At 40.8% G+C, this 17,213-nt stretch overlaps 3 protein-coding genes across 15 annotated transcripts in view; all 3 read right to left on the reverse strand.

Moving 5' to 3' along the window:
* The window catches only part of LOC111550202 (calcium-dependent secretion activator 2), a 565,477-nt gene that overhangs the window by 373,029 nt on the left and 175,235 nt on the right, over positions 1 to 17,213 (reverse strand). The window lies entirely within an intron of this gene.
* Positions 9,123 to 10,253, reverse strand: LOC113224823 (E3 ubiquitin-protein ligase RNF133). The gene has a single exon (XM_026454338.1). The coding sequence runs from the start codon at positions 10,251 to 10,253 to the stop codon at positions 9,123 to 9,125; it is 1,131 nt and encodes a 376-aa protein (XP_026310123.1).
* On the reverse strand, positions 13,075 to 13,986 carry LOC113224824 (RING finger protein 148). Its single transcript, XM_026454339.1, has one exon. It carries the CDS (start codon positions 13,984 to 13,986, stop codon positions 13,075 to 13,077), a length of 912 nt encoding a protein of 303 aa, XP_026310124.1.

A 17,213-nucleotide genomic window follows, 5' to 3' on the forward strand; every position in this document is an offset into this window, starting at 1 on the left:
TACACTCTATCCCCTAGGCCGAGGGAGACATAGGCCTTGGATACACAGGTTATACACATAAGCTTTGGTACCTAGGCTCGATATATACACAGAGGCTTTATACATAAGTTTTGGGTACATAGGTTTGATAGACAGGCTTGGCAGCTTGGCACACTAAGGCTTACATTCCACCCCCTAGGCTGAGGGAGTCCTTTTGGTGAGGACTGGTGCACACAGGGCCGCACCTTGGACCCATAGGCCACAGCAACAATACAAGCAGCAACAACTTACTAATAATATTCCTGCTATGCTACCCATGATTATTAGAGCCCAATGTAGGCCAGAGCCCAGAGATGCCCACCATCTCTGCCAGGGGTCATCAGCAAGGCGCTCAATCACCTCAACCTCCTGGGACACCCCTTATAAAGCTGTCACTATGTTCTGGTGGTTGTTAGGGACGAATTTTCAACATTGTGTCCCTACAAGGGCACAAGTGCCACCTTGAGCAGCTGTGGCTATGTCTAAGGCCCTCTGGTTTTGTAGCACCACCTTCCTGATCTGATTAACCTTATCAGTTAACAAAAGGAGGGCAACTCAGATGTAATTCAGGGCCCGAGCTATGTGCTCTGCAAGGGCTGTAACTTGCATTTCTACAGTAATGACACCTGCTCCGGGAAGTTATTGCTGAGGGATAGAACCACCAGGGGGCCCACTGCACTCACAAAAACTGGAAACGCAGTGCCTTCTAGTCATGTAGGTGACCAGGCAATGTGGGAAGCACAGTGGCAGGCACATAGGGCCACCCTCAGGTACAGTCCAATTGGCTGGCAGATATGGCCATCCTGTGCCCTCACAGATCCATCAACTCCCAGGGGGCACAAAATCCATTGGGGCCCAGCCTTGGTAAGGCCGCTTATTCCACCAAACCTTTGGTGTAGTGACCATGTTATGTTTGCACAAACCTCCGCAGGCAACCATCCCACGGTGACTTTACCCCAGTGCTGCTCTATACATCGTGGTATCCGCAATGCGGACACCACGTGTTCTCCCATTAGCCAGCTCCATCCATCATAGATGCTAGAGTCAGCCAGGGGGCAGGCTTGCCATGGGTTTTGCAACGCCTCCTATTCAAAGCTTGATGTGTTGCGTCCCACCCACTGTCCATGAGGCCCCAAGTTTCTAGCCATGTGCAGTTCTTCACAGAAGCTGCATGCATGTGCCAAGGCAAGCCATCTGCAGCTGCTGCTGGAAAGACAGTACAGATCCAACAGTTGGAGACATTGGTCACCTATGTAAGGTGTGGGCCCAGTCCACAATGCTATTGGAGCATGCCAACTTACAGCTGAAACGACAAAGCAAGCACGGATACTAACCAGGATAAATCACGTCCCTCAGGCAAAATACAAGTCTCATCTCTGGGTAACAATGCAGCTGCCAAGGGCTTCTGCCCTGGGTGATGATGTTACACCTCATCAGCTTTCTATGGTTCCCTTGGGTCTTGCACCCATGCCAAAGTTACAGGGAAGTTTATGATAGGCCACATAGACAGTACCTATGTTCCCTGGAGGGTTCCCTCCCTGGCCGTTTCCTTCCCCTACAAATGGCTAATTGTGGAGGTCACACATTAAATACCCAAGGAGTAACATGTAAGTTATACTGCAGACCCTTCCCCATAGGGGTCACAATCACCAACCATCTGCAATGGTGGGCTTGGAAGGTCCATGGCTGACAGCAGGTTTTGTCTCCCTACTTTTGGGGGTATTAGGGCAGGTAATAACGATTACCTTTCACCCCGTAACTGATTGGAGATCATCCTTCCTCTCATAGATCCAGCCACATGGCCTGGTCTTACATGGGTTGGTGACTAGCTAATTCTGTAACTTTCACATAATTAACCAAAAGGTTAAGCCTCGATAAACTACCCAGCTACAGCTGATTACTCTAGGTGTCACCTTCTTGGTGATCACCATCCACATTGCTGAGTTTAGCTCATTAGCTACTTTGCCCACACTTGGTATCAAACTATATAGTGTCAGTAGAATGGCTGGACTGTGACAACAATCCAGGCAGCAGTAGCACCTCGACTAGACCTATTTGTGTACCATGCCCCATTAGGAATGGGGGGGATACCCTTCCTTACAGTGAAGGTTCAGAGTCTAGGTGTGCCTCAGGCCCCACGGCCTTATCTTGCATTAGGACTACAGGTCCCAAGACTTCTTGTAACTCTGCTGCTAAGGGACTTGTACTTAGCATACTCCGCTGCTCTAAGCAGGTGCTTCACTTCACTAAGTGGATGTCTGCACCATCCCTCTCCAAGGAGTCATTACCCATGAATGCATCCATCCCGCTATCACGTAAGTCGTCCGTATGACGACTATAACCCGTTCTGCCACACTCTTATGAGCCTAAGGGGCAGCATATGTAGTTACTGACTGATTTCCCATCCAGGGGACCATTACCCATGAACGTACCCATCCGCTGGTACTAACTGCTTCTGTATGAATGAACACTGGAGCTTAGCTTCTTTCCACAGCTAGGACTAAAAGCCTGTTGGCACTTCCAAGGTCTCCATGCACTGCTATAGGCCCTAACCAACAGTATTTGTGGTCACATGCACATTCACTTTAAATGGGCACCCCTAGACAACTACCCATAAGGCTTGTGCCTATTGAAGAGCCTGCTTGATTGTGTAGGCCTCACCATTCAGCCCCAGGCAAGGTTGGCATTGCCACTTCTAAATCTGCAAGAGAATCAGAGGTTCGGGTAACATCATCAACAAGATCATGACATATGATGGGGCTATGCATAATCCTGCAGCGACACTGTGAAAGTCCATTGTCACCCTCCCATGAAGGCAGACTATTCCTGGCTCTCTGGAGCAATCTTGATTAAGAGGAATGCATTGGTCAGGTCCACCACACAGTGACACCATCCCAATTCTATTGTCAAGCAGTCCAGCAAGTCTGTGACAGACGGCACAGCTGCCAAGCCGTGCAAAACATCCACCCCCAGAATGTCCCCAGGCATGGGAGAGATGTACACAGTGCATAAGCAGAGAGTCAGGTGGCCAATGCCAAGGTGCAGACACAAGTTCCACTTTCACTGACTGGTCTTCATAACCATTAATAAATGCAACTCTGCCGGAAACTTATCCGGGTTCAAGGACTAGTGGATTGCCAAGTCCGCATATGGCTGGTTGTATGGTGCCACCCAAGCCAGGCATCTCGGCCAGTCTCTTATCAAACAGAAAAGGCTTAGCACTTCCACCTGACTGTAGCAGGCAATCTGTGAACTGGAACACTCGGGCAGGATCAGGTTGCACAGCAACCTCTTTCTCCTGAATGACTTGCACTAAGTCTGTACGTGACTGCCGACATTACTTGCTTGACTCCCGCAACATAGCGGGGTTGCAGGCACCATGTGAAATGTGTTCCACCACGGTGGTGGGGGGAGGGTCCCTAGGTTCACCCTTGGGGCCCAACAGCTGCTCATGCTGTATTTTCTGGTGGATCACTGGGCGAACCTGCAACAGAGGTTCTTTCTCCCTGTGCTGCATCCCGCAGGGACTGGGCATGCAATCCCTACAGCACAGTTACAAATGCCCACATGACTTTGTCAGCAAAGGAATGCTTTTCCTCAGTGTTGTGCACTTCCAGGTGCTTCAGTACCTTCTCCACACTTGTGGGAGACCTGCCTACAGCCTCCCACATTTCCACTGGGGCCCATCCAGGCAGCACCACTGCCACTGGGTACCACAGCCCATGATGCGGCCACATAGCCGACCCGAGAACCCTCAGAAATGAAGATCCACTCACCTCATCCGGCCAACTATGCCACTTGTCAGGTTCATGAGTACACCAAATGTCATGCCCAGGGTCCAGCCCCTGCTGAGGTCCAAGGGGTGTGGGTGGATGGGAATATAGCTGAAAGAACGCTCGGGGCCGTAAGCAGGTGAAATGTAGTTTTATTCAGCAGCTTTCCTATCAACAGCTCTCACTGTTGTCTCTGTCTCAGTTGCTTGTGCTGGCTGCTCCCATGCACAGCTGCATGGCCAGCTCTCCACTGCCTTCAGGGTCAGCAGCTTAACTCTTTCTCTCTCTGGGCAGAAGTGTGCCTATACAGTGTCATCAGGGCAATTATACCTTTTACAGACAACAGTGGCTTAGAGCCAAATGATAAACCTTCCCATGTTATGGCCACATGGCTGTGAAAACAGCTGGAATTAAACGCCTGCACTCTAAACTTGCTTAGTCACTCTGGATGTTTACCTCAGCCTATCCTTGACCAAAGCACAGCCATGTTCCTTACACTGTGTCTTCAAGTTTCTTAACCAAAATTCCAAGTGACACTCAAAGCACCTTTATAAAAAACTGTTAACACTGTTCTCTCCACTAGAATGTCCTTCTTCCCACCAAGTAGATTTCCATTTCAAACATCATTTCCTTCTTGAAGCGTTCCCTAATGATTACTCCAGTTGAAATTCTTCCCTTCATATCGCCACAGGCCTTTATCAATTCCTCTCCATGAGGAATAGACATTTAACACTTTCTACCTTGATATTTTTTTCTACCAAGACACTTTCAGTAAAGTGAAAATAAGTCAAACTGAACAGAGGGTAAAATTTGCGACCTGATTAAAGGCTCTTTGGAACAGTCCTCTGGCAGTGGTTCTCAGTCTTGTGTGCACGTTGGAATCCCCTGGGCAACTTCAAAAACTACCAATGCCTAGGTCCCAGCCCATATGTCATGAATGCATCCTGAACATTGAGACTTTGAAAAGCTCTCCAGGTGATTCTGATGTGCAGCCAAGGCTTTGAAGTACTACTCTATGGGGACTATAAAAGGGAGTAAGAGGCTGGGCGCAGTGGCTCATGCCTGTAATCCTAGCACTTTGGGAGGCTGAGATGGGCAGACTGCCTGAGCTCAGGAGTTTAAGACAAGCCTGGGCAACAATGGCAAAACCCCAATTCTACTAAAAATACAAAAAAAAAAAAAATTAGCTGGGAGTGGTGGTGTGCACCTGTAATCAGTACTTAGGAGGCTGAGGAAGGAGAAGATTACTTGAACTTAGGAGGTCGAGTTTGCAGTGAGCCAAGATTGCGCCACTGCACTCCAGCCTGGGTGACAGAGCGAGAGTACTATCTCAAAAAAATAAAAGAGTTAAGAGATTACTAAAGGATTTTTAAACAGAAGCAAAGATCTGGTTGACATCAGATAATAATAAATATTACAACTTGAGTAACAGTTGGCTGTTTAGAAGTATTAAAAGCAGATGTAGGAATGATTCAGGGAAGGCAAATGATATTGTAGGAAAGTGTAGGAGGCAAGGAATTTGGTGGCACTTGGTAAAACTTAAATGACTTACAATTGGTTCTAGGCTGAAGTTGGAAGAGATGGACTGGGAAGAGAGGGACAACAGTTAAGGGAAACTGTTTGGAATGAGAACCAAGAACAAGCCTGAAGAAGTAGCGGAGATGAGCAGTCAAGCAAATGCAGAGGGAATTCTGAATAAGATGCTGTAAGTTGTTAAGTTTTCAAAGATGAGAGAACATGATGTGTGGCAACAACAGTGTGTTGCTGAACTGGACATGTGTAGAGGAGTTTTGAAATCAGAGTCACTCTGTTCATCAACAGTGATGAAAAGTATGCATGGCAGCATCTAAAAATCATCAAGGGACACAGTAACTTGGAGATCTGATAAAGATGCTGCCATAATTGTGAAGACAGGGGTTAGTAGCTATGATGTGGCTATGAAAAGGGGAGGTAACAAATTGTGATAGAATAATACTTACTGGTAGGAAAGAGATCATCGCTTTTTCTAAAGTACACTCCCTTCCCCTCACTTATAAAATGAAGTATGTATTTAAAGATATTTCTGTGCTGGTAAATATATTAATTTATAACCTTTATTTTTCAGCATTAAGAACTAAATATTTAAAAATACAGTTAAGTACAAAGCCAAAAAATAAAATGTGTTTTTAAAATACAAAAACAGGTGCTTATAGTAAATGATGGAGTGGGAGGACAGAACTGGCATGAGAAGGACTTCTTCACAGTACCAGCATGTGAAGATTTCTCTACTCGCTTCAGTGCCTTCCCAAATGCTGATCTTTCCCCCAGTTGATACCTGTGTGCTGCTTCAAAACCCATTAAATGTGGTAAAGGAGTGTAAATCCCATCAGAAAAGCCAGATCCCTGGCTCACTAAATCCTTTGAAAGGCTCACGCTAGTGCAAATAAATAGCTGACTAACATTCTCTGCAGGACAATTGCATTATAATAATTCCATAGCAAGAGATAGGGATATTATCAATGTAGTGTGTCCTATAACAAGAGATACTGTATAGATGGAGTAAGTCATTTCACCTATAGCACCATCTGATAAGAGTTGAAGTGGATATTTTTCACTGTAGTAGAATACTAAATGTAATTTATCTAAGGAGTGAATAAAAAAAGCAAGCTTGATTCTTACAAGGAACATAAACTCCCTTCTGGAGTTCATATTATTAATCCCATGTCATTATGACAAGAGATGTTTCTAAGTCAAATAACAGGAAAGTAATGGCAACTAGGAAAAATTTTATAGAGAAAGGAATGCGAGCGGGGTTTAGTGGATCGAAGCCGCATTCGTAGGGGTTGGCTTTTTCTGTGTAGGAGTTGAGTTGGGGTAGTCAGAACATGAGAGTTATCAGTAGCAGGGTTAGGAGGGTGTTAATCGTTAGGGTTAATGCTAGGTTAATTATTCTTTTTCGAGTGTGCATCACTAGGTACAAGAGAAAATGGTATATAGCCCACAGAATAAGTGAAAATCTATTATAATGAATAACATTTGATATAGCAGTGCTATTTCCAAGTTCTATTTAGTAAACCCAGAGTGAAAGTGGTTTATTGATCTGTTTACAACATTCTAAACACTAAGATTAAAACTGTTTTATTCTGACATAAAAGAAACAGCTATGTAAAGCACTTAGTCCTCTACCTGGCACATAGTAGCCACTCAGCAGTTTCTATTTTCACTGACTTGACCCTTTCCCTCCCACTCCAAATATAGATTCTAACCACCCTTTAAAGAACATCCATAGAAAATTCTCAAACAAGCACACTGTGTTAAATGTTAAATGTCCACATTAACAAAGGTTATATTAGAGAAGTATGCACATGCCAATTTCTTATACATGGGAGTAACTCAGGTCTTAGATTGACAATGATGAACAAAGGAAAAGGAGGAGAAAAAAGAAAAGGAAAAACCAACAACGATGTGGAGGGAGAATGAAGAACACAATGGCACTGTTAGTGTGAAGAGCAAACAAATTCTTGAACTGCCAGATGTCATGGAACAAGTACCCCACACAAGAGTACAGAGCTGCAGTGACCCTGGAACTCTAGGTTCAGGGACTGCCAACACTACAGATGCATTCGTTGTCATAGCTCTAGTGATTTTCTTGGACAAATGGTATAAATCACTTTAGCCACTCCACCCCATCCGCTGCTATCCTCTAGTGGCAGAAACACTAATAGTGGCCAAAGAATGACAATTTATCCTGATTAGGAGCTGATCCTTTTAGAGGCAGCTGTCATGGGGTCCTCAATGTCCTCTCTCTTCTGTGTGGTCCCTCATCCCTCAGGAAATGACTTTACTCTTCCAGGGTAAGCTTGAAATAACACTTAGTGTTCCTGCTAAATCCTCCAGTAGCCCTGGTGCTATGCAATTCTTTCAAAGAACAGCTCTTGTGATTAACACAAAAGTCTCTAAAGTTGCATGTAAAAAAGCTTTTGTGTACCAAGCAAGGCATGGCTCACAACTGGTCATTTGCCCAGTTTTTGCCCCGATTCTTCCTGGTCTTAGATTAGTGCCTCTCCTCCTTTTTAGTCTTCCACGGGGTGGCAGTTATAGCCAACTACTACTACCCTTCTACCTGTGTCTAAATTCCAGTATTGTTAACACTGAGCAACTCATAACATTCCTCTTCACTAAGTCACCCTCCAAGGTTGCCCAATAATTCATATCCCAGTGTTAGCCTTACAGAGTTCAAAGCTGCTCATTAAAATTATGCATGCTAAACTATAATCATGAATTCTGGGCTAAAATTATAATTTAATATTTTTTCAAAGTAATTTAGAGTGAAAAATTTCAGAATTTTCTGTTATTTTGTATAATTGAGAAAAACAGTCAAGTTTTTCAAATTAACACATAATAGTTGCATTATAGCAAAGATATTTATCATTATTTATTCACTTATTCACTCATTCCTTCAAAAATACTTGAGTGCCAGGCACTCTGCTGGACCCTGAGAATATAGTGAACAAAAGAAACATGATCACATCATAATAATTTCTATACTGTATCACTTCTCTCAAGAATAGTCTGGCATAGGTTAAACATTTTATTTAAGAAATCAAATTGAGGAGTGGGGAGAAACACATGGGAAGTAAATATGCCATGACTAAGTATCAAAGTCATTCTATGTTTTATGACCATGTAACAATTATTATAAGTAACGCTGGACACTAAAATATTTGCTATTCACTTAAAGAGTGATAGTATTTTAAAATTTCACTACACAGATGTATATCACAAAAAGTACTAATTGCTTGAACAGAACTTTTTATCAAGAATAAGAGTAATAAAATTTTGTAAAATGTTCATGCCAAGAATGCAAAAAAAAAACAAACAGCACAATGACCTCACTAAGACATACTATAAATATGTTATCAAAAGATAATTTTTACTCTTCCTAGCACATAAAAGATAATTTGTTTTCAAACTTAATTGATAGTTTCTGTATTAGAACGAATATATCAGTAATAGTTTTACCAAAATAGAGCCCAATATATGTACAGAAAATATTTAAGAAAATAAGTTTGTCCTTAGCTTTAACATGGATGTGACATACAAATATACATATGTACACTCACAGGAGTAACATACACTGACAAAAAATTACACTTAGCAAAGGTCCAAAATTAAACAAAAAAATCCTGCTAGGACTTTTTTTCTGTCTTTGAGGTTTAACAAAGAATGTAGAAAATTACTGAAGTAACAAAAAATGACACAAAAACCACACTTCAGACAGACAAACTGCTTGTCAGTATCAGGATCTGATTTCACATACAGGTTTAATACACTTCCTCAAAAGTCAGGCCATCAGGGTGAAGGATAAACATCTTCCACTACTGAATGAGGCTGGCTGTCATTATTCTGAGAAGTAGGGTTCTCCTCCACATGGATTACTTTAACTGAGGTTCCTGCAGGAGAAATTTCGTTATTTGTCTCCTCTTCACTAGGTGATAAGGTTTCAGGCAGTTCACTTGACATCAGAACTTGCAAAGGTCCTGTTCTATTTTCAACATCCACTTGAATCCCCAAAACTTTAAGAATATCACATTTGCAAATGGGGCATGTCCCATGGGATAAAATCCAGGGGTCAATGCAATTCTTGTGGAAAAAATGTTTACAAGTCAGAATACGAACTATGTCATTAGGCTTATAGTGTTCAAAGCAAATTACGCAGCTATCTCCATTTGGATTTATTTCCTCATCCCCCTCTTTTACCACTCGAAGTTGGAGTTGTCCAAATGCATTCTGAAGATCTGTTGTTAATCGCTGCCATCTCCGGTTCTGAATCCTCACTAAACAAAGTCTATGAATGTGATAAAAGATGAAATATGCTAAGGTAGCAGTTGTGACAATCACAAAAGAGACCAAATAGTGATTCATCCAGATGATGTGCTTTCTCCCCACCTCAACCATGGCTGTAATGAGAACTCCCTTCTTAATTAAATGGAAAATTTCCGTGCCTTTTAAGTTACCAATCATAACCACAACGACATCTTCAAATGCCTGATGAAACATGGGGAACACCTGGTTGCCAGTTCCTGGAAAGTTATAGATGATCACTCCACTGGCTCCCTTCTCAGCTGCCACTTTAATTTTCTGTGTGAAAGTACAACCTCCCCGTTCAATAAGTGCAAGCCAGGTCTCTGAGTACTTTGATCGGCTGAAAATGGTATTGGGATTACATGCATTTTGGATTTTTCCCTCTGGTGGCACTATAACTCCTGCCACCCTCTTCAAAGTGGAGCTTCTTCCAAAGACTCCAGTCTCTCCCAACTCTGACAACACATGATTCCCAACATGAAATGATATGTTCATATAAGCTGTCCAAACAACACTTGCTCTGCAACAGTTCTGACTAATAAGCCAAAGAACACTGAACACGATAAGCCAGGAAAAGGCAGTGTTGTTTCTCCAAGTGCCAACCTTGAGTAGATGCATCTTTCCCTTCTCTGAATGACTTAAGAACCAACGCAACACTTCCACATCTGTTGACAATTAATTTAAAATAACAAAGAGAAAAAAATCTTCAGGATACAAACAAGATCCACTGTCTTCCAGCATGTTTTTGTAAGAAATTCTTAAAGATGGCTTATGAGTTTCAGAGGTCTTATTAGAGGGGAGAAAAACTTTAGATTGAAAAATAAATCCCCTCCTGTTAACTCTAGATACTGCTTACTGTTGTTTGATGTGATTATGACATGCAAGATCCAGCAGCCAATTAGATAAGAGTTTAGAGCATACTGTGAATTTATTGGCTTAAATGCTGTTATGGGTGATTTCTACATTGTTATAAGATGGATATAATCACCGAGCTACATATAATCGTAGTAGGTAGCACATTAAACTAAAAATTAAGTCTAAAATTCATACAATGTGTGCTCTTTAAAGCCTGAAAGCACATGTAAGAATGCTATATAATTTTTTTCCCAGCAAAGGAAGGAGATATTTCCAACAAAATAGCAAGCTAAAAAAAAAAAAAAAAAAAAAGGATAATTGAAAATTAGTTCTGTGACCAGATGTGAGGTAAAAGTGGTGATATCAGTGACATTATTTTTATATCAAAAAGTAAAAGTCACACTGCTAATTTTTGATTCATCACATAAACGCTTATATTGCATTTATTTAAGCTTTCTGAGACGTTTGTGGCTTTTGTTTTATGGTTTTGCTGTTTTAGAGTAAGAGATCCTGCTCAGTTTACTCCTGCCTCACTTTCTCTGTCTTACATTGACTGTACAAATGTAGTGTAAGTCTGACAGGAGTAAAGAAAGGACTGACATCTGGGGAAGCTAATTTCTCTGCAGGCCTTGACATCTGTTATTAATCAAATAATATTTTGAAAGAGGAGGAGAAAGGGTGTCAAGGGAAAGATTAAATGAAGTCATACTGGTTTGGCACAATTCATTTTTTAAAAAACAGCTATTAAGAAAAACCTCAAAGGTGCATATTTAAAGTTAACCATTAGCAGCAATAAGTAGATGCTTTTATCAATCATTTTTGCAGAACTCAACAAATATCCTTACTGAAGATTCCACAGGCTCTGTCCACTCTACCTACGTTTTGGCCACAATCATGTCAGTGGCACAATATGACCTCAAAGCTAAAGGATGTCATGTGGACTCACAAGCATAGTGAGCTCACAAGCAGCCACGCTGCTACTGGTACATGTTATTGGGGGTGAATCTCAGTGGGTTTTTTTTCCCACCAGCTAGGTAACCGAGGCCAAAGATTCTGACCTTGAACATAAAAGTCTCTGGTCTACATGTGTAGAGTGCTAGAAGTCACTTTTGGTTGGATCTCACCAGGACTAAAGCAGCTGTTACTTCTTATGAAATGTGAATCTACAACATGGTAATTTGAGACAAGGAAGAGGAAGGAACAACAAAACCTAGTATAAAAAGAATACTGATGATATAAAACATACCCACAAAGGTTGATTTTCTCTCCCAAAGGCCATTAATCTGATTTTATTTTCATACATCCCTGCACTTTTTAAAAGGTATTACATGGCGTGTATATTCACAAAGTGACATTGAGTTAGGCATCAAAGGTTTAGCATATCATCCAGAAACAGAAATTTTCATCAATACGACAATATCTAAATCTTTCTGTCTCTCATTGTTGTATACGTGTTTATTTACCTACTAGAAAAAAAGGAAGATGCAAAATAAGGCAAAGAATATAACATGGAAAGGCAATTGAACAAAATTTTAGCTCTGCTCTATGTTATCAAAATGCCCCAGAGAAACATTCACTACCATTTGGAGAGGAAAAGAGAAGCATTTACTAAGGACACTTCTAGAAAAGAAATCTGCTACCATAGCTGAATCATTATGCTAGGATTTAAAGAGCTCTGGCAAACAAAGGTGAATGTTTGTAATGTTATCCTAAATGAGGCCTATAATACTTTAGAACACTTCTCCTTACATAACCAAAGTGCTATCATCTAAAATAATTATTTAGAACACATTACCAATCCAGTGAGTAGCTTTGGAAACTAGATTTCCTGGGCATTAATAAAATTAATTAACCATGGAGAATCAGAGATATAAATTATTAGATACCAAAATTAGTCAAAATGTGGAAACAAAGTACAAGAATTAGTATTAAAAAAGGAAACTTTGGCCGGGCGCGGTGGCTCAAGCCTGTAATCCCAGCACTTTGGGAGGCCGAGACGGACGGATCACGAGGTCAGGAGATCGAGACCATCCTGGCTAACACACGGTGAAACCCCGTCTCTACTAAAAAAATACAAAAAACTAGTCGGGCGAGGTGGCGGGCGCCTGTAGTCCCAGCTACTCGGGAGGATGAGGCAGGAGAATGGCGTGAACCCGGGAGACGGAGCTTGCAGTGAGCTGAGATCCGGCCACAGTACTACAGCCCGGGCGACAGAGCGAGACTCCACCTCAACAAAAAAAAAAAAAAAAAAAAAAAAGGAAACTTTAAAATAGCATGGCTAATTCTCTAGGGCAATGTCACAATCCTAGTAACTTAAAGAAAAAAAATTGTTTTTAACATATACTAATGTTCTTATTTGGATAAGGGCAAAAAGGTATAACAATTAAAACTGATTAGAAAGACAAGAAGTTCAAATCGCTGGGCATGATATGGAGTTTTATTTTTAAAACACAAATTTCACCCTTGTTCATACCTGGGTAGAGAAGCTGAAATTTTCTCTCTACATAAAGTACGATAAGAGAATTTATCTAATCTTTGTATTTGGAAAGATCTGGTTACATCTTCAGAAAATTCTCCAGATTTCTTACGTTTTCAGAATGTCACACTTGCACATGGGACATGTCCTATGGGCTAAAAGCCAGGGGTCAATGCATGCCTTATGGAAAAAATGTTTGCAAGTTAAAATGCGTACTACATCTTGGGGTTTGTATGTGTCAAAGCAAACAACACAGTTGTCTTCATTTGGGTCTAATTCCTCATCCCCTTCTTTGAGAATTCGCAGTTGAAGCTGGTCAATAGCTTTCTTCACATCTGCCTTTATACGACTTCGCCTCCTCGTGGAAGAATTGGGCACTCTAGGTCTCCAGACACAATGTAAGTGAAGGTAGGCAACTGTGGCAGCCAGGAAGGTAAATAGAGACATGATGTAATGGCTCACCCATGGCATGTGCATTCTCCCCACTTCAATGATGACTGTCACACAGACTCCTTTCTGAATCAAGTGCAAAAGTTCCATGCCTTTCAGGTTGCCTATCATCACCGCAACTATATTTTCCGTCCCCTGGTGAGACATGGGAAATACTTTATTGCCCGTACCTTGATAGTTGTAGATGATCACCCCATTTGCTCCCTTCTCTGCTGCCACGTTGATTTTATGTGTAAAAGTACAGCCTCCACGTTCGATGAGGGCCAGCCAAGAGTCTGCCTGTTCAGGCCTGCTGAAATTGGTCAAAGGATTACAAGCGTTCTGATTCCATCCTTCAGGAAGTGCTACCACACCAGACACCCTTTCCACAGGAGAATGATTCCCGAACACTCCACTCTCTCCTAAGTCTGATATTATCTTATTTCCAACCTGAAATGTTATATTCAGGTGAGCTGTCCAAATGGCTTTTCCATTTGAGTCAGGAAGGCTGAGTAATAGAAAGATACTAAGCCTCAAAAGTCCAGATGAAAGAGAACTATGAGTCGAAGGAGTAATTCTAAGGAAGCTCATGCCTCCATTTGTCTATTTAAGAGGCAAACTTGAGAAAACAAAACAACATCAGTTGTAAAAGGACATAAAGAAGATAGCTTGTTGGTAGTAGATTACTAAAGCACATAAATGGAAAAGGTCTCCCTGGATCAAAGATATCTTGCTCCTTCCAGCATTTTTATATTTGGTAGATTATCTTTCTCATAATGAAACAAAATAACAAGAGTTGTGATTGGTATCATGTGATTTCAAGAAAACTATGACATTCTAATGGGGAAATTGTGACATCAGAGGTAGTTAAACCAATCCAAGAGTTTATATTAGTGCATTGCATCCTGAAATCCTATTGGCCAAAAAGCTAAGCAATGAGTCAAGATCTGTAACAATTTGAACAAGCTGTAAAGCAATAAATAAATTGGTAACAATTTTTTAAAGCCCTGAGTTTCTTTCTTAGTTCTGGATAGAATGAAAATCTACCCAGCCATGTAAGATTTTTTTTTCTAGATGTAAGGCAATGGCAAAGATAAAAATAATTCATGTATTAGTGCATGTACCCGGGCCACTTGCCAGTTTTCATGCATGGTTCAACACTACCCAATATGGCATTATGTGGGATGGTTCAACACTACCCAGTATGGCATTCTGTGGGAAGTAGGAGCAAACCATTCCCACCAACTTCCCACATTAAATGCCTATCCCACACCTAAAGATCCAACACAAAGAAAACAGTGTAAACTCATATTGTTGGCCTAATACAGTCCCATCTTCTGGTAAGAACCTACTATGTGGTAGGCAAATACTCAGAGTGGGCATATATTGGAGAAGAAAATAGAAATAGCCCTACTCTTGTAGAGACTAAGGATTTTGGATGATGTCTCAAGGACAAGAGAAACACACTGTAGGGTTCTAAGCCAGGGAGGTGACAAATGTGTTTCAGAACGTTCACTTTGGTTGCTTTATGGGGAAAATGTATTGGAGAGGGAGAATAACATGAGAATGAGCTTAGGCAAAAGAAGACAGTGGCTTGGACTCGAAGTAGTAGCATAGATGTAGAAACATAGACAAAGGCTGAATAACAGATTTAGTAACTGGAAGGATAGTAGTGGGAAGAGGAAAGGATGGCCACAATGATAACAAATCACTACATTATTTAGCAAACTACAGAATCTTTACTGCTTTAAAGATGCATTATTGTTTACTTTTATCTTAAATCTTTATCCAAAGTCTGTTTCAAGAAGCCAATAAATTGGCAACACCCACTCAAATATTTATTTTCTGCCATGTATAGGATATCTTCTATGTGCTCAGCATGCCACAAAGTCCTAGGGATAGAAAAAGAAAAGACCCTATTTCCTAGTGTGCAAAATGGACACGAAAATTTAATCATAGACATGATAGAGTTTTCTCATTTGGACAAAAGCATTTATTGTATTCCCTGGCCTACTGTATTTAATATTTGCTTTAAAAAAATAAAAAACTAGGAAACAGTCTACTTGTCCCATTCATACAATTCTATTAAAGCATGATTCAGTTCACATCTGAAGAGTCCTTATAGGCAGACTTTTTTTCATGTTCAAATTGAGTGAATTCCTGGCTGATTTTATTAACAGTGACAAATTGAAGCCTCATTAAGATGACAGTTTAACATCATCATATTATAGGTAATTTGTTAAATCTGTGATTATTTAACCTTTGGAAGTAGGATTACAAAATAATGTAATTCTGACTTTTTATTTTCCAGATTTTTTGTGGGTGAAGAATTTAACCTGTAACTATATTTTGCTTCAAAACATATCTCACATCAAAAGGTTCTCTGTGTGGTTGAAAGGACCAATTTGAGGAACTTAGCTAATTCATTCTATTTTTCTCATTATGATATAAAATGCTTAAGGCAATGATAGAACTGCCCTCTCTTCTGCCCTTGTCTTAGAACAAAATAGACCTATAAGAAACAATCATCTATCTCTTAAAAAGTGGTTTTCAAGTTGGGGGCAATTTTGCCTCCCAGGGGACATCTGGCTGTTTCTGGAGACATTTTTTGATTGTGACAATTAGAGAGTGTTACTAGCATCTAGTGAGTATACACCAGCATTGCCACTAAAACATCTGAAAATGCACACAATAGCTCCACACAATAAGAAATTATGTGGTCCAAAATGTCAATAGTAAAGTTAAGAAACCCTGATCTAATGAAACAGCCTGAAAGGAGAAGCATCCCAAAACTCTCCCATCCCTGATGGGTGGTCAGATATAAATTCTCGACACAGAATAAGCTTTTATAATTGACAATGCCTCCATCAAGGATGATGCCCTCAATGCAACTTAATTTCTCCAGTTTTCCCTGGAATAGAAACAGCAGAGATCTGCACAAGTTACCTGTTAGTCCATTAAGAATCATGACAAATTGCATATATTTTATCAGAATGAGCTCTAAGAGTCTTCCTTAGAGCATGTAAATTGGGGAGGGGGGGAGAGGGGGAGGGAGGGGGAGAGAGAGAGAGGATTAAGGGAACTGTAATCTGTTCCTTTTAGATCATTTATTCAATACATGGACATTCTTTTTTTTTTATTGTTGAATAGTATTTTATTGTATGAATATAACACATTTTATTTATTCTTCTCTTCATTAAGTTCTTGTTTCCATCTCGAAATCTTTTTTTTTTTTTATTATACTTTAAGTTCTAGGGTACATATGCATAACGTGCAGGTTTGTTACATATGTATATCTGTGCCATGTTGGTGTGCTGCACCCATCAACTCATCAGCACCCATCAATTCATCATTTATATCAATCCCCATTTATATGGGGATTGTATAACTCCCCAATGCAATCCCTCCCCCCTCCCCTCTCCCCATGATAGGCCCCATTGTGTGATGTTCCCCTTCCCGAGTCCAAGTGAGCTCATTGTTCAGTTCCCACTTATGAGTGAGAACATGCGGTGTTTGGTTTTTTCTTCTTGTGATAGTTTGCTAAGAATGATGGTTTCCAGCTGCATCCATGTCCCTACAAAGGACGCAAACTCATCCTTTTTTATGGCTGCATAGTATTCCATGGTGTATATGTGCCACATTTTCTTAATCCAGTCTGTCACTGATGGACATTTGGGTTGATTCCAAGTCTTTGCTATTGTGAATAGTGCCGCAATAAACATACGTGTGCATGTGTCTTTGTAGTAGCATAATTTATAATCCTTTGGGTATATACCCAGTAGTGGGATGGCTGGGTCATATGGTACATCTAGTTCTAG

Source organism: Piliocolobus tephrosceles, unplaced genomic scaffold (genome assembly GCF_002776525.5).
Source record: "Piliocolobus tephrosceles isolate RC106 unplaced genomic scaffold, ASM277652v3 unscaffolded_40, whole genome shotgun sequence".
Classification (NCBI taxonomy): Eukaryota; Metazoa; Chordata; class Mammalia; order Primates; family Cercopithecidae; genus Piliocolobus; species Piliocolobus tephrosceles.

What these genes read in the sequence shown, in the direction of transcription:
- LOC113224823 (XM_026454338.1), bottom strand. Translation starts at nt 10,253, where the DNA reads ATGCATCTACTCAAGGTTGGCACTTGGAGAAACAACACTGCCTTTTCC.
- LOC113224824 (XM_026454339.1), bottom strand. Translation starts at nt 13,986, where the DNA reads ATGAGCTTCCTTAGAATTACTCCTTCGACTCATAGTTCTCTTTCATCT.